The sequence below is a fragment of the Mastigoproctus giganteus genome, chromosome 10 (assembly GCF_048544385.1).
Source record: "Mastigoproctus giganteus isolate SK-2022 chromosome 10, ASM4854438v1, whole genome shotgun sequence".
In the NCBI taxonomy this organism is placed as follows: Eukaryota; Metazoa; Arthropoda; class Arachnida; order Uropygi; family Thelyphonidae; genus Mastigoproctus; species Mastigoproctus giganteus.
Window position 1 is genome coordinate 150,179,667 of NC_143584.1, and position 27,057 is coordinate 150,206,723.

General features: G+C 37.2%; 1 protein-coding gene across 1 annotated transcript in view; it reads right to left on the reverse strand.

The window, feature by feature from the left end:
- Positions 1-558: 558 nt before the first annotated feature.
- LOC150079370 (uncharacterized) overlaps positions 559-27,057 on the reverse strand; it is a 65,914-nt gene continuing 39,415 nt past the window's right edge. Inside the window, exons 8-9 of the mRNA XM_090383042.1 lie at positions 15,432-15,602; positions 559-626 (exon numbers count right to left, since the gene is read on the reverse strand). Of these exons, the coding sequence (XP_090239168.1) occupies positions 565-626; positions 15,432-15,602 (233 nt within the window). The 3' untranslated portion in view covers positions 559-564. The remainder of the gene's footprint in view (positions 627-15,431; positions 15,603-27,057) is intronic.

Consider the following 27,057-nt stretch of genomic DNA (forward strand, 5'->3'; position numbering starts at 1 on the left):
CCTGGGACCACTAGTATTAATTAAAATGTAGCAAGTGAAATTTTTTTTTTTTTTTTTTCTTTTTAAGAATGCCTTGAATAGTATTTTCTTCTATGCATTCCATGCTTCTAAAATTGCACAGCTTTGTACGCATCAGTCTATAATTTTTAGGCATGAGATTACTTGTAAGCTACTGCATCAGACATTCAAGAAAAAAAGAATTATCATGCATTAAGAAAGAAAGTGGACCAGCAGTAGTTAATTTCGTCTAGCAGTCATATGCAATCTTTTTTGAAGTTTTGCCATTGTCAACTCTTTCTTAGCTGTTAGATTTTGAAACCACGTCCTTTCATGTGTATGTCTTACAAACTCATTCAGATATTTCATAAAATAGCAAAGAACCTATTTAAAAATCACAGTTAATTGTAACACACAGAAACAACCATAATTTTGTGAATGCATATGTTCAGAAAACAGTCATTATAGAAATATTCAAGTTGTTTATTTTAAATGATTGATTGTAAGTAATATATAAAACATGGTTTAATTTTGATATAACATGTTTCAACTATGTGAATCCTGATATTATACAGTGAAGAGGGAAATAAAGTTATTTACTCCTTCTTGAATTCCTCCAATTATTCCAGCTGTTATAGAAAAACATAGATGTTATATTAGAAAAATGCTATATAATATTCAGTTATAAATAATTGTACTGTAGTGTTAACTGAAAAAATACTCTTTTATCATCTTTGAGGTTGTGTAAGTTGTTTATTGAAATTTTATCTCATTAATCAACATGACTTTGTGTGTGGCACAGGAGTGTATTTCTTCAGTTAACTTTAGTTAAGTTTTTAACAAAAAATCATGCCTCTCCCCGCAATTATCTATCAATTATAGGTAATATTTACATCCAGCACTATGTGCTGAACAAATGATTAAAGTCAAATAAGATTAATTAGTTATTGTACAGGGTCCCTCAGAAACAGTTGATACATTTCATTGGTATTTTTCTCCTGCACAGTATATATATAGTAGGGAAATTATTTCATCATGAAGAGTTGGAGCATTTGGTATCAAGCTTCATGTGTATACAGTCCTTGTTTGAATGTAAGTCTGTCATTAACAACATTAACTTTTTGTGATTTCTTTTTTTTTGCAACGTGCCCTCCATCAACATAATCAAGCTGTGGGTAGCCAGTTTTAAAACCATTGGTTCTGTTACAGAGTTTACATTAAGACTGAACAGTGCCAGGTAATTCGCTTTTAAAATGGCAAAGGAGTATCTATCAGCAGTATGCAAAAGATTGGAGCAGTAGTATGGCAAAATGTTTATTGTCAGAAGAAGTTTTTAATGGATATAAGTGTTTAAAAAGTGGCTGAATAAGTGCAATCCTTCCAGCTTTCCAATATTTTCTCAGAATAAAGTTTTCTTTTCTTCTGAATTTCATTCATATTTGTTTTTCAGATATTAACCTACCAAATTTATCATTATTTTCCCAAAATCCCATTAAGTTGCTGTACTTATATTTAGGATAGTGAAAAACATATCTACACTGTATTTATTATTATTATTGCTCTTATATTATTTCTCCCTGGTTGGGGGTTCCACCTTGTGACGGGTATTGCTACCATTTACACAGGGTAGTTGTTATGTCTGGTGTTACTGTTGGTCAAGGAACTCTGACTATCCTACAGATGTTCAGGATTGCGACTTTCTGGAGTTCCTTGTAGGTGTTCACTGGGAGACCTTTTGCTGCTAGGCTTATGTAGGGTCTTTGGCACCATATCTGTGGTTGACACGATGATCTGGATGGTTGTTACTTGTTGCATATGCCACATCTCTTTGATCTTCTATCTTAGGTTCGTGTACGTCCTGATCTTTTCCCCATGTGTTTTCTGTAGGTTGCCAGCGTTGGGTACCACTATGTCAATCAGATAGGTAGCCTTTTCCTTCTTATCCACAACGGTTATGTCCGGTCTGTTGCCCCTCGACGTGGGCACCTGTACGTGGTGAGGAGACCTTCTGGTGATGCTGCTGGTCTTCCAGATTAGCATCACTGGGATCTAACGCCCATACCTTGGTTCCAGGGTTACATCTTTGGAATCCGGCGTGTGCAGCTGTGTGCCGCGACCCATGGAAATTTGGAAAGGGAGATCCTGGTGGTTGAAGGGCCCAACCTTAATACAACACTTTGGCCCCTGCTTCGACAAGACGGGAGATCCCAGACCGGCCCGAATGGGATCAATCTGTGTGTGGTTCTTACTGCTAAGGTCAACTGTGTTCCAATAAGTCTCCCTCCCTTTGGTCCTGGGATGGGATCAAGACTTATTGGAAACGGTATGCTCCTGAGCGAACTTGGCATCCCATTCGTGTACGCAGTACCTGCTAGTTCACGAGTGGGCATCCCCTCATAGGGCTCCATAGTAGGTGAGGTACTTAGGGCATCTGAAATTTATTTTACTCCTATGAGTAACTTATATAATCTTTCTTCTGGGGCCCTAACAAGGCCTCTACCTAACCAAAATGATAGCACGGAAAACACCTCCATAAAAAGAGCCAGAACTGAGGACACGCCACCATCAGTGACTCTACTCTTCCTCATTCTCCGTTCCACCGGAGAGCAGTCAATCGGAAAGATGTCACCCTTCTTTATCCAGAAAGTATTAGAAGGGTTGGCAGGATTACCAAAATCCGTTAAACAACTGCGTTCTGGCGACCTTTTGGTCGAAGCTTCCAGCGCAAAACAAGTGCCAAAAATCCTGAACTCTACATCCATAGGGGGAATACCTATCACAGTAACTCCCCACAAAACTCTGAATTCTTCACGAGGTGTTATATCAGAGTGTGACTTTCGTGTCTCTGAAGAAGAGGTCTGCTCTGAATTGAAAGGCCAAGGAGTGACAGCTGTCAAGAGAATATCAATATGAAAGGATGGGAATCTTGTCCCTACCCGAGTTCTTATCCTCACATTCAACACCCCCCCCCCCCACGGCCTCCAAGTTCCATTAAGGCAGGCTATCTAAACTGTCCAGTGAGGATTTACATTCCAAACCCACTGAGGTGTTTTAGATGCCAAAAATACGGCCATTCACAAACAGCTCATCGTGGTAACCCCTGCCTGTGCTCGATGTGGTGCTAAAGACCACAAAAGCAAGGAATGTTCAGCCTCAAAACTGATCTGTGTCAATTGCCAAGGAAAGCACTCCGCCAACTCTAGAGCATGCCAGCAGTTGAAGGATGAAAAAGAAATCCAAAAATTAAAAACAGCTGAATATTTCCTACCCAGAGGCTAGAAAATGTACCCAACCAATAAATAACGGGAAACCTTCATACGTCCAGAAGGTTTCTGCTAAGTGCACTATTGGTACATAAACGGAGATGACTGTACCACCTCGAGAGTCGTTTACTCCGATTGCACGCTATTTATTGAGTTCAGAAAAGCCCACCCAAAAAAAACAGTCAGCTGCCACTCCTATATCCGTACCTCCTAGTGCTCCACCACTACCAAAAAAAAAAAAAAAAAAAAAACCAAAACCGAGTGGTAAAGAAAGGTCAAAAAGATCGGAAGAGCCACCCGTAATACCAGAAACAATGGATGTAGAGTATAAGGAGGTACCGGACGAATCAGTCTTGGAACTCTTTGCTGAGTAAGAAATGGACACAGGACAGCGTCCACACTTCCCCAAAAAAGATAAATCCAAGACTGACAAAATTAAGCCCTCAGCAACTCGGAAGTCGTCTGATGGACCCACCAAGCCCAAATAATGGCTAAATTTCTACAAAGGAATTGTCATGGATTCCGCCGAAATACTGATGACATCAAGGCCCTCCTGCAAAAGCACGAGCCAGTTTGCTTTTGCTTGCAGGAGACTTCTAAAGGCAAATGATGACCCCACCATGCATAACATCACAATTTTTTTGTAAGGACAGAATTGTGGATGGTCCTGCTCATGGAGGAGTGGCTATCCTTGTAGGCAACCAGACCCCAGTTCAGGCCTTGCTACTTACAACCAGCATAAAGGCTGTTGCAATTCGCCTTACAGTGGGATTTCTGTTAACTGTCTGTTCAATTTATTTGCCACCTGGGACTGACATCTCCCAGGAAGACCTTAATGATCTTGTAACGCAGTTGCCTCCCCCTTTCTTACTTCTAGGGGATTTTAATGGACATAACACCCTGTGGGGTAGTGCTAGCAATAATGGAAGGGGACGAGTCATAGAGCATATGCTAAATGACAATGACCTCTCCCTTCTAAATGTGGGAACCAACACATTCTTCCACATGCCTACCCATATGTTTACTGCCATTGATCTTTCTATCTGCTCCCTCTCTACTCCCTTCATTGACTTGGGAAGTGAAGGAGAACCCATATGGAAGTGATCACTTCCCTGTAATAACCTGCTTACACAGCGGGAGACAGTGTCTTCCCTTCAGGTTACCACAGTGGGAGACTGGTCAGGCTGACTGGAATGCCTCCCAACACCAGGCAAATTTTGACTTTAATGCAGTCAGTCAGGAGCCTATCAATGATGCAGTCACGTACATCACAGAAAATATGGTATTGGCCGAAAACATCTGCCTGGTTTCCACCTTTTCCCAAACCATGGTGGAATTCACAATGCACAGCAGCAAAAAAGGCTCAAAACAAAGCTTGGGGGATATTCCGCTAACATCCTACCACTGTTAATCTGATAGCCTTCAAACGTGCACGAGCCAGAGCATGCTACATCCGCCATCAGAGTCAAAAGGAATCATGGATCCGTTTTACATCATCTATTAACCAATCTACCAACACTAAGGTAGTCTGGGATAAAATCCGTAAAATGAAGGGAAAATATACATCACCCCTCATCGATCCTAAGCTATAATGGATGCACTATTGCAGGGCCCACTGCAATAGCCAATGCTCTTGGGGAAACACTTTCAAACATCTCTGGGCTATTTCCCCAGAGTTCCTGGTCCTGAAACATAAAAGAAAAAAAAACAGGTACTAAATTTCACACCAAAAGGCCTTTGTCCCTACAACGTGCCTTTCACTCTGCAGGAACTAAAGAGCTCTCTATCTTTCCAAGGCAAGTGCTGTTGGACCAGATGGCATCCATTATGAAATGCTTAAACATCTCTCACCAACATCTATGGATCACCTGCTTGTTCTGTATAACAGAATCTATATAAAAGAGCGATTTCTGAATTCCTGGCGCATGGCATTTGTGCTTGCCTTTTTGAAGCCAGGAAAGAATCCTAATCTCCTTACTACTTACCGTCCTATAGCTCTGACTAGCTGTCTGTGCAAAATCCTCAAGAGAATGGTTAATGTGGTATTTAGAATCGAATGATCATCTCTCCAGCATTCATTGCATCTTCCGAAAAAACAGATCAACCCTTGATCATTTAATTAGAATGGAAACATCCATCCGGAATGCTTTCCTAAAATGCGAACATTTGGTGTCAGTGTTTTTTGACATGGAGAAAGCTTATGACAACTTGAAGATTTGGCTTCTTCAAAGATTTGCATAGCCTTGGTCTTAGAAGGGCATCTCCCCATTTTTATTAAAAACTTTTTAGCCAATCGATCTTTCCAAGTTCGTGTGGGATCCTCACTCTCTCGTCCCTTCTGCCAAGAGGAGGGAGTACCACGAGGATCAGCATTAAGTGTCACGCTTTTTGCCATCAAAATAAATTCTATCACAAAACAGCTTCCTCCAACTGTAAACAGCGCCCTCTATGTTGATGACTTTAGCATATTTTGTCAGTCATGCAACATGAGGGTTATTGAAAGATAACTACAACAAGCCATCAATCGTCTTAATTTCTGGGCACTTGCTAATGGCTTCAGGTTCTCGCCGCAGAAGACCGTTTGTGTACACTTTTGTCATAAGCATAATCTTTATCCTGAACCTGAATTAAGGCTCGGACAAAATGCTATTCCAGTAGTGTCAGACACAAAATTCTTGGGACTTGTGTTTGATAAAAAGTTGACATTTCTAGAACATATTTGTCAACTTCGTACAAAGTGCACGAGGGGGGCTAAATATTCTTCGCTCTCTCTCTACGTGTTGGGGAGCAGCAGGTGCACATTACTACTTATTTATCGTGCACTTGTACGATCCAAACTGGATTACGGGTCCCAGGTATACTCCTCAGCCAGAGACAATGTCCTTCTGGAGCCTGGACCCTGTCCACCATCAGGCCATCCGTATCGCTACTGGAACATTTCGAACATCTCCTGTCTAGAGCTTATACGTCAAAGCAAACGAATCACGGTTATCGCTTCAATGTAAGCAGTTGTCTTTAAACTATGCTTTAAAGTTGAAATCCCTGCCAGACCATCCTATGTGGACATTTGTTTTTGAGCCACATTGGGAAAATATGTACAATACCCGTCAGACTGCCAACCGACCTTTTGGTATTCATGTCCAAGAGCTACTCAAGAGAGTTTAACATCATGGTAGACAAGGTTGCACAAACACCAAAAGAAACTCTTCCACCCTGGCATGCTCATACCCCATCGTGCGACTTTTCCCTTAAGAAATGGGTAAAGTATGAAACTTCATCATCTGTCTACCAGCAGCTCTATTCAGCACACCGAGCTGAGCACTCTGACTTCCTGCCAGTTTACACAGACGGCTTGAAGTCGGCATCGTGTGTAGGATCTGCTGTTGCCTTCCCAGACACTATAATATCTCAGCAGATTCTTCCTGAATCCAGCATATACACTGCAGAGCTGCATGCTCTAGAGTTAGCCCTGGATCACATTTGAACTTGTCAATGCCAAAGGTCAGTAATATATTCTGATTCTTTGAGTGTATTACAGGCTTTAATAACTTTGAGACAACTCCCATCCAGTTCTCTGTCGGGTTCAGCAGAAGATTCATTCTCTTTATGAACACAAGTTTGATATCCACTTCTGCTGGATTCCTAGCTGCATTGGGGTAAGGGGAAATGATTTGGCTGACACTTCAGCCAAATCAGCAGCTCCCACTGATAATCTTTGTCTGTTAGTACGCTATACAGACTACAGGCAAATAATATACAAGATATATTCCCAATGGCAAGAACTATGGCATAGAGAGAGAACAAATAAATTATACCAGATAAAGCCTGTAATAGAAACATGGCAGTCCAGTCTGCACAGGAATCGTAGCGAGGAAGTTGTTCTTGCTTGACTCCGCATAGGACACAGTCATCTAACACATTCGTTTCTGCTGGGGGCAGATGACCCTCCTATGTGCAAGTCTTGCGACATTTTATCAATAAACATATTTTAATAGATTGTGTTAATTTTACCCATGTTCGCAATATATATTTTACCATTTTTACTCATCCAACTGGGCCTTATACACTCAGTCAGATTTTATCAGACAACGACCATGTGTCAGCAGTTTTTAAATTTTTACAAGCTATTAATATATGCCCGCATATCTAAATTGGATAATTTACTTTTAAACTTATACTCCTTTATATATATATATAACAATTTGACAAGATAATCTTTTTAAAGGTTACCAGAATTTATATTTGTTGACATTTTAATCTTTTCTTGGCGCAGTCATTTTTGCACCAGTAAAATCCAGATCAAATCAAATCCAGTCTGTTGTGTGGGATTGTCCTATCCGTTATTATGGCGCAGTCCCAGTACAGCTTGTGGGTTGATCAAATCAAATCCAGTCTGTTGTGTGGGATTGTCCTATCCGTTATTATGGCGCAGTCCCAGTACAGCTTGTGGGTCTCTAGTTACTGTCTGGGGTTCGTACTTGTAGTACGGTATACTTTCTTCAATCAACTGGTATTTCCTTGCTAGCTTCTTATATTATCATGGTCGTGTCTAGGAGTGTACTCAGTCTGTGTGATCACCTTGCATCCCGCGGTAATGTGTGGGATCGTTTCTGAGGCCAGGTGTCATCAAACACTCCTGGCTCCTTGGCAATGTATTTTCTATAGTTCCTGGTGTTGATTACCTGGTCTTGGATAGCAAGCATGAATCCTTCAGTCTCGGGGAAGATGCATTGGAAACAAATTTGATCTTGATGGAGATCATTGTTAGTGTCTTCTCTGCCCATCTTTCTGGTTTCGTTTGTACCTCATGGTTGGAGGGGTGACTCCTCGCTTATGTTGGTTGAGGTATACCGCTTGTTTGTCTTCCTTATGGAGTGCTGCTGTGTGTTTCTAGAAGTAATCCTTCAGGTTAACTATCGCTATCTTCTGTTGCCCAACGAGGTCTATCAGGCCCCTTCCTTCTTTCCGGGCAATTGGCAGTCTCTCCACGGCAGATTTCGGGTGGTGGTGTTGGCAGCTCTTGGTCATCATTGTTCTTGTCTTTCTCATGATGTCCTCCAGCTCGGTATTAGTCCAATCTATGACCCCCAAAGGAGTATGCTAGCACAGGGACTGCATAGGTGCTTATGGCTTTAACTGTGTTCCCTCCGTTCAGCTTTGCTTTCAACAGGCTGATGGTATTTTTTGTTCAGACACGCCTTAATTTCCTTGTGCTGTAACTACTGAATTACTCCCAAGTATTTGTAGGCCTTTCCGTCTGCAACTTGGTAGTTTTGGTTGACTAATTTTTCCTGTTGCAATCTGTGAGTCTTGCATTTGTCTAGACCAGGGGTCACCAAACTACAGCCTGCGTAATCTGTTCATCCGGCCCACCCCGCACTGTGCTACAAATGATCAAAATTCTAAAATATATTGTAATTATTTATATGGAAATATAATAAATAGTGAATCAACGAAATACTACTGTTTCAACGGCAGCTTTCAATGACCAGGGCTGAGTGATGAACATTTAAAGGCAATTCTCTTGGTTGGGTGTAGAAATTCAAAAGCAAACATTGATGATATTTTAAAAGCTAAATGCCAGTTCCATAAATCACATTAATCTTTTCTGCTTATCTTATTCCTAATGTCGCTTTCCTTGATAAGTTTTTGATAAATAAATATATTTGTTATCTTTATTTTTCTATATATCCTTTATTTTTGCATATTTTGTGTAATGGTAAATAAATATATTCGTTGTCTTCATTTTTGTTGTATTTACTGAATTGTACATATTGAACAAAATGATTATACGGCCCATGCTCGTCAATCTCTTGGTTATCTGGCCCGTCGTGAAAAAAGTTTGGTGACCCCTGGTCTAGACCAAATTCCATCCTGATATCATTGCTGAATTCTTCGGTGATCTGGAGTAGTTGTTGAGGGTACTTCTTGGTTCCCGCATACAGCTTGATGTCATCCATATATATCAGGTGGGTGGGGTGTACAGGTTCTTCCTTACTTCTTTGAGGTTATATCCATACTTGCTACTGTTGAGCGTGGTGAATAGCAGGTTAAGTGCTAATCGGAACCACAATGTGCTCAGGGCATCTCCCTGAAAGATTCCTCTCCTGATGGGAATTGGCTGGTTGTGATGTTTTCAACCTTAATGGTGGTACTTCGTTTCATCATCGTTTCTCCTAGGAAGTTTGTCACTATCGGATTGACTTTGTAGATATTCAGCGCCTCTATTAGCCAGCTATGGGACACCGAGTCGAAGGCCTTGAGGTAATTGGTGTAGGCTGTGTACATGTTGCGGTGCTTCTTGTAGGTTTGCTCCATAACCACGGCATCTATGGTTAACTGCCCCTTGCATCCTTTGCTGACCTGAATATCCGGGAATCGTTCCAGGCACTTGGTATGTAGTCTCACCCTGTAAGTTGTCATATTGGTCTCCAGCTTCTATATTTCGTAGTATGCTTGCATGATGTATGTATTCATTTCGATGCTCCACTTCATGCGTTGGCGTTTTTCTCCCTTCCTGGGTGATCACTTGCGCAGGAAGACCATCCCAGATAGTGGGGCTGGGATGGTCTTGTCCTTCTCTTGGGGTATCCATACAGGGAACAGCGGCACTTGCTCCACTGTCTTTCTCAGGAGACCGTCTCTGATTTTTCAAACCAACCCCTCTGCCTAAGGCCTGAACGCGAGTGACTTTATCCTGCGCCATACTCGATGCAGTATGATTAATATTTCTCTGCGACATCATCCATCTATGGAAAGTGGGCCTGTTTAGCTTCGGCTTATGTTCAGTGGTAGTTCTCGGGGGTGATGTCACAATCTGCCTTAGCTGGCATTCCGACCTTGGGGTAGGTAGGTCCCTTGGAGCAACTTTCACGATGTTTTTTATTTATTTATTAATTTTTGTTACTATTATTATACTGGTCTCCCAGTGTGATGGAGCCACGTTCGCTTCCACCAAGGCGGTACTCGAATCCAGGTACATCAGGCTGGTAGTCCTGTGTCGTAACCACTGGGCCATCACGCCCCCACGATGGCCCAGTCATTCTTATTAATGACGTAGTCAATTATTATTATTATTATTACAATAACAGTGTTTCCATGTTTTCTGATTCATTTGTGCTTATGCTCATTTTTTTTTAAATTTTTTCTTTGATAGAAATTATTTGTTGATATTGGACTCATTTCTGTAGATCAGGGGTGGCCAACTTAATTTGTAATGCGATCTACTTTTTTTCTTCAAAACATGTGCAATCTACCATCTCAAGAATTTTATTGCACATGGTTATAAAAGTTAATCAACACATATTGAAAATTGTTGTTTATAAATTTTAAAATTAAATACAATTCAGAATTCTTATTTTAGATTAACATATATTTAGAATTTTTAATATATGTGAAGTTTGTGTTTTCATGTCATCTGCCAAGCTTTCAAAATCAGGAATATACTGTGATAAGGCCAACAGTAAAGAATCTTCTGTATGCATGTCCGTAAGAGTACAGCGATTCTTTGTCTTAGTTTCAAATACAAAAAGGCCAATTCACATAGATATGTGGAACCAAAACAGGAATTTAAAAGTTCACTACATTTTTTTTATATTTGGATACTTCTTTCTGCAAAAATATTTCCAAGAGTCTTCTTTTTTTTTTTTTGATGATGATCTGGCTTTTAGGAAGATATTGTTTCATAATGTAATAATTTCATTTTCAAGTAATATTTTCTCCATGTGAAAAATCTCGGCGATTTTTTTTCTGCAGTTTGTTTTGTATCTTAGTTGATATTAAATGGATAAAAATATATTGAACAATGTCTTCAATTGTTTTAAAATCAGCGAATCTGGTTTCAAAATCATCCACAACTTCAATTTCAGAAACATATTTCTCACTATTAAATTTAAAAACAGGATTTCACATCTGGTAAGTATGAGCTTGGCACACCTAGGTTCTGGGATATCATCATTCTTCAACACACGCACACACACTCAACATAAGCCTCAGGCTTTCTTGCACCATATGGCTAATAATAACAATAAATAATATTTTTGCAAATGATCTTGCATATTTGCAAAATGATAGAATGTTTTTTCTTTGAGATCCTTAGCCATTGCCAAAAATTGATATCTGTATGCAGAAATACTACTAATCGTGTCGCCCACATTTTTCTTTTTTCCAAAATAAAACACACTCCATATCTTGTAGCTGTTGATAATCATCTCTCCTTTGATCAACAGTTTTTTCACTCAGCAAATTTCAAAATCTCTGTAGAAACTTACTCAGACTCAGCCACCTCACATCTATGTGTAATATCAGATCTGGTTCATTTTCATCGAGTTGCATTTTGAAAAGTCTCCTTTGAAGAGATTGTCCTCTGATAGCTTTCAAAATCATGAATTCCATGTCCATAACACTTTTAGTATTTAATCTTTTGCTGGCTAATACTTGTTGGTGGATGATACGGTGGGAACTCTAAAAATCTGGGAATTCATCATCCTTATTGCACAATAGGATGAATCGGTTAAGTTGCCCCATCATTGCTTTAGCTCCATCTGTTGTTATTGATACGAGCTGAAATAGTGGTAATTTAATTTTTTCAATCAAAGTTTTGAATGTGTTAAATATATTAAGACCTCTAGTTCTTTCTTTTAACGAAACCATATGAATAAAAACAAGCAGTTGAGCTGTACCACTGTCTGTACATTCAGTTGTAAAGAAAAGGACACATATGAGCACGCAATTGTTCACTTACATTTTTACTCATTATTTCGAGATAATTGCAGATCTTGAAGAGCACTTTTAAGCCACGGAGGCATTGCAAATCAGAGAACAACATTTTTCTTTTATCATTACAAAAAGTATTCTAGTACCTACTCTTGATGAAAATGATAATGTTTTCTGTAGTATTCATTTTAAATCAAAGGGTATTAAATTAACATATAAGTATTGTCCAGTTATTAATATTGAGTAAACCAAATAAGAATTCGACACACACTACTCTCCACAATGTAACTGCATGAATTTTCACTAGACAAGCATAGTGGCTGCGCGGTGACAAGAGTAGTCATGTGGTTCAATGGATTTGTAATAAGCATATGCAAGTGGGGCGCATAATAATATTTAATTTTGACTAATCTATTTTTTGTATATATTTAAAATTTGTCGTGATGTGATCGACTGAAATTAAAGCCGTGATCGACTTGTTGGCCACCTCTGCTGTAGATTATAATATTCTTGAAATATATACATAGGAACATTGAACAGAAGTAGAAAGGTTCAATAAGGGGGGGAAAAAGTTTGGTGAGTTGAACTCTGAATGGATGTTGACTAGCGGATGCATGTGTTCATATTGATTTGGAAGAAAGAAATGTAAATTGGATCACAAATATTAATTTAGAAGAACAGTAACTTTTTTGAAAATGCATGCAGCAGAAATTTAATGTCTTTTGCAAGAAGTGCAGCAAGTTTGTAACTGGGGTCACGACGTAACCTAACTGCTCTTTTTTTGGATGGAGTTGAATTTATGGAAGGATTTTGATTTTTACATGGTCAACAGTAGTTTAGAAGAAAAGCTTGATTTTTTTTTTTTTTTTTTGTGTGAAGAGGAAGCACTATTTGTGATATGCTCATACCAAAAGAGGTTAGCAGTCATGATTATCCCCAATAAAGGTATGCTTATCTTGTCTAGAAATTTGAGTGAAGACAATCGTGAGAGTAGTAATCATTTTGTCTAAGAAGTAAGGCAGGAATGGATTTTATAAGGATTAAAACTAGCTGAGTTCTCTTTTCTTCATTTTAAAACATTGGGCACTGTGTTAGAATTAGGTAACAGCCTCCTGAGACCAAAAGAAAAGGTTTTACCTTTTCTTTTTTTAATGTCCCAAAGTGGTTACATCTGTCTCTGAAATTATTTTACTTGCAGGGATGCCTGCCCACCTGTGGATATTTATTTTATTTTATTTTTTCCCCCCTCATTATTTCACATTTTTGCAGTTCCAAGAATAAACTAAAATGACAAAGGCAAAATCTGCCAGTGGCCATGTGTTAAATGTGTTAGTCAGTGTGAAAAAAAATGCTTTTCGGATCCTGAGAATTCTACTAATTATATTGGGAATCCAAGGGAGTTATTGAATGGAATATGGTAGGATGTGATCTTCCAAGATGATTGCAAAAATTAGAGGAAAAGTAAGTTGTCTATCAGCTGTAAGTTCAACCTCACAGCTTCTAGACAGACCTGATCTGTACCTTGTAAGGATTGGCATTATTTCAACAAATATAAAGTATGATGGACTCTTAGTACAGATGGAAGAGAATAATAGCCCATTCATTCATATAAATATTCAAAGATTCTTCATTCATGGAAGTGTTATACTGACATTGTGGAGCTTGGTTTGCAAGCATGATGATAGTAAGTTGGATGTTCATAACTTAGACAGTTACCTGGTAGTTTGTCATCTATTGTGATTTTCAATTTGTGTTACTTTGTCACTGCTAATGGTATATGGTAATATATCATTTATAATTAATTTTCACAGAATTTAGTTGTCGGCCTATTATAGAATGAGGTGGATTGATATTGTCTGCTTTGGGAAGTTGCATATAATGCTAACAAGCAAGGTATGCTCCAATATTTTCACCTCATCGTGTGATTCAAATTTACTTCAGAATGGCTGTTGCAGAAAACTTTTTTTAGTGTGCCCTCCCCGGCTGACAACTAGATATTCAACAAATTTGTCAGGACCTGGTTATAATTTTTGCATATATTTGTGTTCTACAGAGTAATTACAAAATAGCTTTACAGATTCTAACAACTTTTTTTTATAAATAAAAGGGGCGGGGAGAAATTTAAAATTTAGAGAAATATATCATGTTAATATGTGCTAACATGCTAATGTAGATTTTTAAATTATTATTATTGTTCTTTGTCTTTATCTATGAGAGATGTAATACTTTTCAGACAGTGGGTTATGGAATACATCATTCACAGCTAGTATGGTACAGTTGACTCCTGATTGTCTGGGATGGCTGGAAATTAAATTTTCCCAGATGATCAAAACCATAGATAATCCTCAAAATAAAAGGAAAAACTTTCATATGTAAATGTAACTTTATTTACATATATGCTGAATTCAAATTTATAAAAGATCTATATTGTGAATTTATATCAGATCTATATTGTGAAAAGATCTGACATAAAATTGAATATATTATATTATAATAAAATATTTCATATTGTTTTTTGAAAAAGGAAAATGAAGTTCCCTTTTCCCCCTGATTTTTCCATTACATAGTACCATTTCTTGCAAATGATACTATATAAATTTCATAGCTTAATCTTGGTGTCAAGAGCATCATGTTCCATGTTTCTGTTGAATGATCATTAAAGTTGACACTTAAATGATTGTTCAATAGAAAGAATGCCCTTTTCCATTTTAACATTCTCCTACAAATTTTAATTTGGAGCGAAATGTTAAAATTAACCGTACATTAGTAAAACTGAAACTATTGTATTATGACTGGGTTTCGCTAGTAGGCAGATAGCAAATGTGGGGATATGATTTCTAACTTAAAAAAAAAATTAAGATAACACTAAAAGATTCTATGTATTTAATTTTATTATCAAGGGTACACACATTCTAAGATTGACCCCCATGAACTGCCATAAAAAAATACACAGAACATTGTCATGTTGGTATGTCAGCTGCAATAAAGTGTTTACAGCTAAGTTAAAACTCCTGGCTACAGTGGTAATACAAAGTATAGATGGAAGTATGTTAATTTATATGCCTGCATCAGTAACCAATTATCTTCTGTATGGTACCATGTATCCAGGTTATGATGAGTGTTTAGGTTACATTTTTCTTAAATGGTTACTATCGATCCTAAAAAATTAAAGTACATATCTTTTTACATAACCAAGCAGACAAGTTGGCTACATATAATGGTTAGAGCCGACCGGGCTAGCCAGGTGGGTAAAGTACCTGCCTAGCAACCCAAGGTCACGGGTTCGAATCCCACCTTGGGCTTGGATCAAAGTACTGCGAAAACCTTGCATTATGGCCACAGAAGCCGATGCGCCAACAACTACCAAAAAAAAAATTAAAAAAAAAAAAAAAATTGGTTAGAGCATATTCTCATTCACATATAAATAAAACCAAAATTTCCTCCCTTTATACTCACCTTTATTAGAATGACAGTCTGTCTTACTTTTAGATCCTTCTTTAGAAGTAGTTTGATCTTTTGGGCAAGGAATACAAACATGTTTTGCATATTGGTCTTGATACTGGCCTTTGGGACATGAATGACACTTTGTACTTCCTGGACCACTGAAAGTACCAGCTGGACAGGGAACTTGAATATAAAATAACCAAATCAATAAACATACTGATACAGAGATTTAGTAACCAAATACCAAACAAAATTTTTAAAAAAATCCTTAATAGTATTTGGTATTTTCTTTGTGTAATATGCACCAAACCACATTACCTATACAGTGGACCACTGCTTTGCGATATTAATCTGTTCCAGAGACACCATGTATCGTGAAAATATCGTAATATGAACCCAGTAACACATTGTTTTTTTGGTAATTCGTTCTTAAGACCTTGGAAGCTGAAATTTTCGCTATAAAACTAAGCTATTTATCTCTCTAAGAGGTGATTTTTATAATGGAAATTGTATATATTGATTAAAGCACGACACAAAAAATCACTTCAACTAAAGGATGCAAAAACAAAGCACGTGGCCAACACATTTACAAAGGCTGTATTTGGCTGAGAGAAAGAACCATGTGGTCTGGTCAGAGACAATCGTAAGCCAAGTAAGCTATATTAGTATTAGCAGAGGCAAATGAACAAAGAAAGCAAGCTTATAGAGCATCAGCTAAACAAAAAAATTCACCTCACCCATCCATCCCCTTCAAGAAGTCTACTTCTTCCTTGAATTTCTTAAAACTACTCACTTCCACAACAACAGATGGAAATTTGTTCCAGCAATCAACCACCTGCCAGCTGAAAACAAACTTCCACACATCTCTCCTGCTACAATCCTTCCTCAATTTAAATGTATGCCCCCTCATGTGTAGTGGTCTCGGCAAGAGAAAGAATGCCATCAATGTTGAGCTTACTTAATTCATTCAAGGCCTTAAACATCTCAATTGGATTTCCTTGCAGGTGCCAAGTCTCTAGATGCTACAATTTGGCCTTCCTTGGTAAAAGCACTCTTGTTCCCTTCACCAATCTCATTGCTCTTCTCTGCATCTGTTCCAGCATATCAACATCTTTCCTAAAGTGAGGCCCCCAAATCTGTATACAGTACTCAAGATGTGGCTTAATAGCCTTGTACAAAAGGATAATCATCTCCTTATTCTTGCTAGCAAAGTGCCTGTATATCATTGACAAAACTTCACAAGCAGTCCTGTCTACACTGCTCAGAGAACTTCATATCTGACAGCATGATTACCCTAGGTCTTTTTCATTTCCCTCTACCCTGAGTGTAGTACCACCACAGTTGGTATTTTAATCTGGGATTAATGCTACCCATATGCACAATACCTTGCATTTGTAAATTTTAAAATTTTAAACTACCATTTCTCAGCCTGTTGACCTAATTTTTTAGATCTTGTTGCAGTAGCTTACCTTGATTACTGTCATTAACCCCCATTATATCATCTGGAAAATTAGACTTTAAGCCTAATGTACCTTCATCAATATCATTAATAAATATTGAAAACAACAATGGGCCCAGCACTGAACCCTGAGGGACTCCACTCTCTGGCCTCTTCCACTCAACCATTCCTTTATCACCTTTTTTATGTTCTCTTCTACTTTTCTTTCAGTTATCACAGAGTCATTTAGCTCCCTGTTAGGCTTTGATAAATTTCTGATATCCCCTTTCCCTAAAGAATTCCTCATGTGTGAATGTATATGCAAAATACCTATTCAGTTTGTCTGCAACCTAGCAGAGTAATCAACAGTTAAGCATTGAGCTCAAGTAGCCCAATGTGATTCAGTCCCCTCCTGCTACTGTCAATATGTGTATAGAAAGAAGTCTTTGCTGCTATTCTCTGCAAGAGACTTTTGGAAAAGAATGCAAAGATTGCAATCTGCCTTAACTTGCCTAACCTCCTTTGTGACTTGATTAAGACTAGTTTATATCTACCATGGGCTTCCGTACCACATGTAATTTATATGCATCCCATGCATTTATCTTCTTTGCCACAAGCCTCAGTTCATCTGACATCCATTTAGGTCTAAGCTGTGAACAGTATTTCTTAGTTGGTATGAAAAGCCTAGTGGCTTCTTTGATTATTTCCCTCAATGTTTTCCATTTAGAATTTGCTTTTGATAACATCATCAGTTGATCCCACTGCATAGAATTTAAAAACTATCTTAGCTCTCTGTGATCACCCTTTACAACAGCAAATGCCCTTCTCTTCACCCTTCACAGTAATGTCTTTAAGTAAATCCCACATCAGTATACTGTGATCAGTGCCACCCAATGGGTCTTTTGCCTGCAGATTCTTAATGCATGAAGAATCACTGCTGATAACCTGGTCAAGAGTGCTTCTTACGCTTGTTGCCTCTTGAACATGCTGCTGTAGAAAATAGTCATCCGAGAAATCCACAACTTACTTATGTGTGAGTGACCAATCCACAAATTCCAGTCTACATTGGGAAAGTTAGAATACCCCATTTATGATTTACTGGCCCACTATTTCTTTGTACAGTTGTTCCTTGTACTCATCAGAGACATTAGGCCTCTGACACTCTCCTACTCTCATTTTTGTTTTCCCACTGCTTATGCCACACCAAACACATTCAGTGCATCGTCAATATGGTCACCCATATCGACGATGAACTGCTTTGGATTTAATACACTCAACTAAGAGCATAACCTTCCCACCCCTCCTGTCCAGTCAGTCCTTTCTGAATACATTGTATTCCCATATTCAAAGTCAGCATAATTTCTGGCGCTTCCGTAGCTAGGTGGGCAGGAGCAGCAGTACATAGTACATGCTTATTGATCAGATCAGGGTTCAAGCCCGTGACCACCAAATACGGAGGATGCGGAAAGGTCAGGAAATGACCACTGCATATCCCCGGAGCAATATGGCCTTAGTTGCTAATGCTCCTAAAAACCAAATAACAACAACAGCATAAATTCTATCTGGGTGACTTCATGTCTCAGACATCCCTAAAACATCTGCATTTAATAAATCAGTACTTCATATTCATTAAATTTATTCATAATGCCGCTATCTGTTCCAATAGAAGCAGTGCAAGAATCACTTTCACCTCTGTTAGAAGCTCTAGTTAATCTATTAGTCTGTTTCCCCCAAGCTAGCAGTTAATTAACCTGCCTTGATAGCATTGGGAAATATTTTTGCTCCTCTTCTATTTAAGTGTATCCCATCCCTGTAAAAAGTCTCTCCTGTTAACAAGCATGGACCACGCTGGAAAAAATTCTACCCTATGAGCCCTGCACATTCTCTCCAGGACCAAATTGACTAACAAGGCTCTCAACATGTACTCCCAACTTGCAACTTTTTCCCAACATTGCCCTGTACCCATTAAGTAAGCCCTCAGATTTAGCTCTACTTTTGTCCATGACAGACATTCTAGTCCTATTCCACCTATCCTTCTGCACAGTATATTTCCTGTTTTCCTGACAATAAAGTCACCAACAATAACTTCCTGTGGGACCAGTGCATTCTGTCTTCGTGATTGCCTCTGTGTTGCCTGGTGCACAAGTGTGAGATCTGGCAATGAGTTGGGCAGCTGAGAGCTTGATGGGCACTTCCATGTCAATTCCTTTGAGGGCATGCACTCTACTCTTCACACAATTTTTGTTTATAAATATGAGATGTGGTGAAATTTGTTCTTTTAGTGTTCTTTCATTTATTAGTTTTGTCTAACTTGTTATTGTTTATTTATTAATTATTTTGCTTTCAGTAGTGCCTTGGTGCATAGAAACTGCCAATGTACCCAAACTGATTGTTTTGTTATGGAAAACTTTAAGTTTAGTTTTCAAAATTTGCTGTGTTTAGTTATTTTTTACAGTAGATGTCTTTAGCAGATGATGAAGAATTAAAGCTATATACTGAATGAATCAGATTTTGACAATTGATGTTCAAACAACGGGATGCTGTAAAAATTATCAACAGTTTATTTGCCACGACCATTTTAATTTCGTGTGTAATATGTGCTTAGCATAATTACAAAAAACATTTACAGTAGACTGTTGAAATAACAGCACCCCAAATAACTGAACATTCAAGCTAATGGCACCTTGAGATTGGACGTTTATATATAGTGCACAAAGAAAGCGGCAAGTCGTGTGATTACTGTCTTTGGTTACTTTTGCCATTTTGAAAGTGAATTCTTTACTGATATCTTGAATTATACTGCTGTTCTACCTTTATTTTAAATTAAAAACCCCCTCACTGTGGCTCCTAAAGTTAATAAACCTCATACAGAGAAGAAAAGAAGAACAACATTAAAGCTTAGTGACAAACTTGTTATAATCCAAACTATTACATTATCACACCCAGAAAGTTAATTCATATACCCATGTGTATTGTGTGTGTTCTCTGGTGGATTTGCCTGTTTTGCTGAATGAAATAACCCAGTTTCTGGTGGGGGGGACCTTACTATGTATGCCTGAGACCAACTAACTCAGCCACAGAGTGAAAAAAAAAAAAAAAAAAAAGCCCATAAAAGTTCCTCGCATCATCGATGGGATTTGAACCTGGACTTTTTCCCCCCGATCTGGGGAGGACAGTGGCGATACCACTGTGCTATCTATGCAGACTAACTTGACATAATAAAGAAAATATACATGGCGTAAGCAGGAGTGTATTAATGGCAGAATATAATATTGGATCGTCAACATGTTTGTTTTTTATGTGTAGTTAATAAATTTTCATTTTTATTTAGCTTCATTATTTCTGCATTAAATATTAAAAATAGAACTTTCTAGATTAGTAGAAAAATCAAAATAACAGCATCTTGAATCCTCGAAGGTGCCCTTATTCTGAAAGTCTACTGTATATTCAATTTTGCAATTTTTCACTTTTGCTGCTGGCTTTTCCAAGCATATTGTCAACTTAAGATTCAATCAAGCTGGTTTGGAAATGGCAGAAAAATTTTTGGGCTTTCTTCTGACTATGATTCTATTAGTCAATCCCCAGTGAAAGTTGCTTAACAAAAATATCTGGCTTTTCTTCTGCCAAAATGGAAGAAAGTTCTAAAAGTAGGGCAGATTAAACTCCAAAGCTGCATATCTGCATTCAAGAATCAGTGAACGTGTTAATAAATATTTAATTTTTATACTGATTACTATGGTCTCTCTCTCTCTTCTTTTTTTTTTTTTTTTTTTTTTTTATTGGGTGTTTAATGTCCTGCATACTTGAATGAGTTGCTTTCTGTAGAATACCATTCCTAGGAATGATGAGGTTGCAACAGGCTTGATGTCAGAGTTTGCTCATAATACAAATGTTAGTAAGTAAATGATAACCAAAGTATACTGCTTCAACAACACATAGATTATTCAGTCAATAAGGCCTAAATTAACAGCACTTAAAAATACAATTTTTTTTGTTAATGCAAGGTTATAGTAATCCCAATTTTTTATTTACTTTCACTGTCTGTGAACTGAAGGCAGTTGATAGGGGAAAAAAAATTTACTGCGAGTAATTTTGCTTTTGCAATTTGACATAAAGTTCTCCCAACAGTTGCTGACATACTATCAGGGACAAAGGGATAACATATAAAGCCTTTGTAAGACCACATCTCTTGAGTATTGTATACAGTTTCAAATAAAGTTAGATATCAACATTATTTCAAATAATGTTGATATAAGAAAAAGCATCTATCTGTGTATATACACTGCTCTATATTAATATCTGTACACCTGAATATTTACAAATAACTTTTATTTATAAGAAAACTATTAACATGTGCTGAAACCTTTAGCTTTTACAACTCTAGGCTGTAGAACATTCTCCACTAGTTTTTTGTGAAATGCTTCTACATTTTCTGTCATTCAGATCAGTTTTTGAGCAGGCTCTCTTTGCATGCACTGAACAATCTAGTTCATCATGGAGGTTCTCTATAAGATTGAGGTCAGGAGCTCTAGACTGACCAGTCCAGCTTTGATGCCCATATGCTCAAACCAGTCCACGACATATAACATTGCCCTGTTGGATACAGGTTTGGGACTTCCCCAAACATATCTAATGCATTACTGTCCAAAACAATCAATGGTCCCAGGCCAAACCATGAAAAACAGCAGTCATCACATTGCCTCTGCCAAACTTTGAGGATGATACAATTAACCAGGTAGTTTTCTCTGGGCATCTGCTACACCTAGGCCCAACCACCAGACTGGTAGACCATGTACTGTGATTCATCCCTCCACAGCACAGCTTTCCATTGGTCTACGGTCCAAGAATGATAGGCCTTACTCTAAACTAGATGGTGGCTAGCATTAGTCAGAGAATTAATGACTTGTGGATGGCTGCAGAACCATGGTAACCCATATCTTATAGAATCCTGCACACTATTGATTCTGATGTGTCCCAATTATCTCGCTGAGGACCAGTGTGTGCTGCACCACTGTCAACCTTCATTCCAAGTGGACAATTTTTTGCAGGACTCGTGTTGTGTTTTGTGAACTTCAGATGTTTTCTGTGCCATTTCACAATGGTTTCAGCACTACCCAGCTTCAATTGCAGATCACATCATTAATCACTGGCCGAGGAATTGTTAGTGTCATTGAAATGGCACATAGAGAATGATTGCCTTTGTAGCACCCTATTATCACTCTGCTCTGGAAGTTTAACTTCATCAGTCACAGCATCTCACATTCACAATTTCACTGTTGTCTCCTTGAAAACCTGCAAGCATATTTATAGTTGTCTGACGTGTGGTGCTTGGGTGAACAATGATCAGCAGAGGAGTATTGAGATATTGATGGTTGGGCAGTGTGTATATATATATAGATTGAAAACTTTAACTAAATATGCAAGAAGGTAGAAAAGATGAAATAGAAAGAAAATTAGTACAGCAAATAGTGGCTGCAATGCAGCCACTAATGTTTGCTGTACTTATAAGCAGCATTAGATAGTATGAATCAGAGCTGTGCTACTCAATATGTTCTACGTTGATAATAATATTAGTAAAATAATAAGAGGAGTTTACCTCAATATAGTGCGTAGAACCCTTCCGTATGATACCCTCCAGATGATACCCTTCCGTATGATACCTTCTGGAGGGTATCATACGGAAGGGTTCTACGCACTATATTGAGGTAAACTCCTCTTATTATTTTACTATTATAAGCAGCATGTAGCAGCAGTATATTGTACTTATAAGCAGCAGCATGCTTATAATAAACTTTAAAAAAATAATAAATGAAACAGATGCTAGTAGCATGGCAAACTGGTAGAGTAAAAGTAAAGATAGACCCATGTATAATAAAACAAGAATTGGGGGGGGGGGGGGAAATCAAGATAAAAGATATTATAGCAGAAATGCCTAAAAATAATTTAGAAAAGGCCAATTTATACAATACTAAATAACAAAAATTTTAGAATACAAATCGGAAGGTCGCTTCCTTCTGCCTTGTGTCACACAAACATGAATTATAAATTTTTATATTTTAATTTTTTAGTGGGGGAACCCCCAACACCCCATTCTTCAACATTTTTGATTCGTTTTCCATTATTACAAAGAGATTTTTAGCTGCCTTCAATTGTCCATGCGAAAAACATGGTGGTGTTAAGTCAACACCAACCTTAGATAATATTTGACCTTGACTTTTGTTTATTGTCAATTTCACAGGAAGCTGTGTTCATTGAAAAATGAAGTTATATTCCCCTTCGTTTGAATGCGTATAAATCCGTGGAATATATGCTTTCAATCCAACTCTGTCACCTGTGATGTGTTCACAAACCAAACATTTCTTCCTTATTTCCACTACACGCCTTTCATTTTTTGTATCTTTCCTTTCTTAATTCTGAAGCCTTTAACTTATTATTTTCGTATTTTTATTTTATTTTCAATGATCGCTTTGTTTTCTTCGACATCGGGATTTCTAAGTGCTGCTTCGTACCGAAGATCTTTTCTTCTCAGCCTTTCTGATACAATCTTTCTCTTTTCTATTACTATTAAGAAACGTTTGAAAAAACTGAATATATATATATATATTAGTAAATTAATAAGAGGAGTTTACCTCAATATAGTACGTGGAACACTTCCGTATGATACCCTCCAGAAATTAAAACGGAAAAAACGAAAAAATCGGCAACTTACCGGTACATAAAAGTAAAATATAAATAATTAAAGTAAAATATAAATAATTAAATAATCAATTTAACACAATTCAAAAACAATTAAAATTCAAATTAACGCAATAAAAGAATCTAACGAAAATATTCAAAACGATTTTCCTTCCTGAAGCTGACAATGCTTTTCGACCGACTGTCGTGATCACAGGAATGAAAATTACCGAATCAGGCTAAACCTGCAACTTAAATAGTGATTATGTGTCTTCGCGCATGCGCGTAAAGGTCCACGCATCGGAGATCAAATATGGCCGCCGAACATTAACAGAATTCTCGTGTAATTTAATTTCAACGGTTTCTGCAATTAATAGTCGCGTATAATTATGTTGAACGTTAAGTATTTTGGCCTCGTTAAATAAAAAAGTATGTTTTTCGTTAATGGCATGAAAGGCTAATTCTGACGCTGCTGAACGAGAAGCACGAACTGAGGCTTCGTGTTGATTTACACGAATATTAAGAGAAAACCGCGTCGAACCCTGATAAGACGAGTCGCAATCACCGCAAGAAATGTTGTATACTAGATCATTAATTTGTGTTGCGAACGCGGAAAGAACCGAGCGATTGTTCAGTATAGTGTGTAACTTCCGTATAGGCCTAGCTATAATTTTAAATTCGGTATCTTTAAAGAATCTGTTAAACTGTTTGTGCCACTGTTCAACATATGGGACAGAAATAAAGTATTTTTGATATTACTATTGTTGATTGGTGCAGTATTTTGTATCCTATCCTTAGCTTGTACCCTAATTCGATTTATTGTGTTAATGGGATAACCCCTGTTCAAGAATCTGCTAGTTAATATTTGTATTTCTGAGTCCAAAGCAGAATCCGTCGTTGAATATTTATAGGCATTTAGAAATTGATTAAAGATAATCGATCTTTTGTAGGTGAACGGGTGGTAGCTATTATAATGTAGAAGCATACCGGTGTTTGTGCGTTTTCGATAGATGCTAAATTGTATTTTGTTCGAGTCCCGGGTAAGCGTGAAATTTAGAAAGTTTAATGACTTAGTATTTGTATCTTCCCTTTCCAATGTAAATTTGAGTCTAGAATGAATATTATTAAACGAATGTAAAATGTCTTGGATAGTACTACTATCGGTAATAACTAGAACATCGTCTAAATACCTCCCATAGTATGTGATACGGGGACGAAAAGATGTCAAATGTATCTGCTCAATCGTTGAGAGATAGATCTCTGACATTAAGCCACTCAGGCTCAAACCCATTGGTAATCCAAAAATTGTTTGTACACCTTGTCTCGAAAGGTGATGTAGTTAGCCTCAACTAATAGTTTAATTAAGTGAAAAATTTCCTTAATAGGCAGCTTCGTATAATTAATCGGTGTCGAGTTTTTATTTAACATATCCCAAATAATATCTAATGTGTATTCAACGTTTACATTCGTATATAATGAGGTAACATCTAATGAGAATAAATTGTCATTGTCGCCGAGTCTACAGTCTTTAAGATTATTAAATGTATCGTAATTCTTAATCCCAAATTGTATAACCTGTCTAAAAGGTTTTATAATGTTATAAACATGTTAATGTTCGGCGGCCATATTTGATCTCCGATGCGTAGACCTTTACGCGCATGCGCGAAGACACATATTTACTATTTAAGTTGCAGGTTTAGCCTGATTCGGTAATTTTCATTCCTGTGATCACGACAGTCGGTCGAAAAGCATTGTCAGCTTCAGGAAGGAAAATCGTTTTGAATATTTTCGTTAGATTCTTTTATTGCGTTAATTTGAATTTTAATTGTTTTTGAATTGTGTTAAATTGATTATTTAATTATTTATATTTTACTTTAATTATTTATATTTTACTTTTATGTACCGGTAAGTTGCCGATTTTTTCGTTTTTTCCGTTTTAATTTCTGGAGGGTATCATACGGAAGTGTTCCACGTACTATATTGAGGTAAACTCCTCTTATTAATTTACTAATATTATTATCAACGTAGAACATATTGAGTATTACAGCTCTGATTCATACTATCTAATATATATATATATATATATATATATATATATATATATATATATATATATCAGGAGCACCTTGAGACATGCAAAATTCTAAAAATTAAAAGCACTATAAATATTCTTTTATATAAAAATTAAGAGTTCGTAAAAGTGTCTTTGAGGCAGAATTGTCAGTCACTTTGTTGTAGTATGATGCAATAGCAGTTAGCCCTGCCTTGCAAAAAGTGTGGACGTGAAAAAAGCAAAATATTCTTTTATATATAGATGCTAGATGCCGATTAGTTGAAATCTAGCGGCACACAGAAGGTAGCACCAGGTCCAAATTATGTGAAATATCACTTAAAATGAAGACAGAAATGAACTACGTTACTTGATCAACAAAATGAAAATAAATAGACTGACCATTATGCCACATCTCGGCAGAGGACTACAGGCCCAATAACACTAGCCAACACGATTTTTTACCTCCAAGAACTTAAATGCTGTTTTCAACCGATTTTTATGCGTGGATTTCGAAAATCGCCATGATATTTTCACATCACGTCACAGTTATGAAATATAGGGGGAGTTACGTTTTACCGAAATATGCCAGTTTTGCATAATCTAGCCAGTATTATGACATACTGGTTTATTTTAACAGATATAAGCTAATTCTCTTAATTTTAGCAATCAATTCTGGCCTTGGTTTTCTTGTGATAAATTATTAGACTTCTACCTTAGGTTCAAATTCCGATGCAACAATTTACAATTCGAAGGGAGCACACTTAGAGTTTTTGATGAGGATTTTTGTAGGCTGTACCAAGATTTTCCGAGTATTAACTGATCGTGACATATTCTGTAAGTTGCCATGTCTGTGTGCTGTGTAGTGATAAAAATTTAATTTGTGTTGTTTTATATTGTAGTGTTCAAAACTGAATTTAAGATTTCAGAAATTCATTTAGTGTTACAATGAATAAGCAGGCACATGGGAAGTGTATCAGTCATCCAGACAATTTTTGTTATGTTTGTGGACAGTTTACCCCAAAGACTCAAAGAAAAAATATATATGACATTACAAAACTTTTCTATTCTTTTTATTTCGGATGTAAAATTAGTGATCAAGACAAACCTTGGGTACCTCACAAGTGTTTTTTATCTATGTGTCAAACTTTAGGAAGTGGTTACATGGCAAACTCAAAGCGTTACCTTTTGCATGATGAAGTTCAAGTTGAGGATTCCCCAGAAGCCTCCACTTCACAAGATGTCAACTATCAGCCAGTAAATTCAGATAGTGAGGTACATTTAATCAAACAAGATGAGTTGAATGATTTGGTTAGAGACTTAAATTTGCTGAAAGAACAAACTTAATTGTTAGGTTCTAGGTTACAGCGGTGGAATATACTTGCAGCAGGAACAAAGATTTTAGTGTTTCGAAAAAGATGTGAAATATTTTGCTACAGAGCACAGTTGTGTTTTTGCAAAGATATTATTGGACT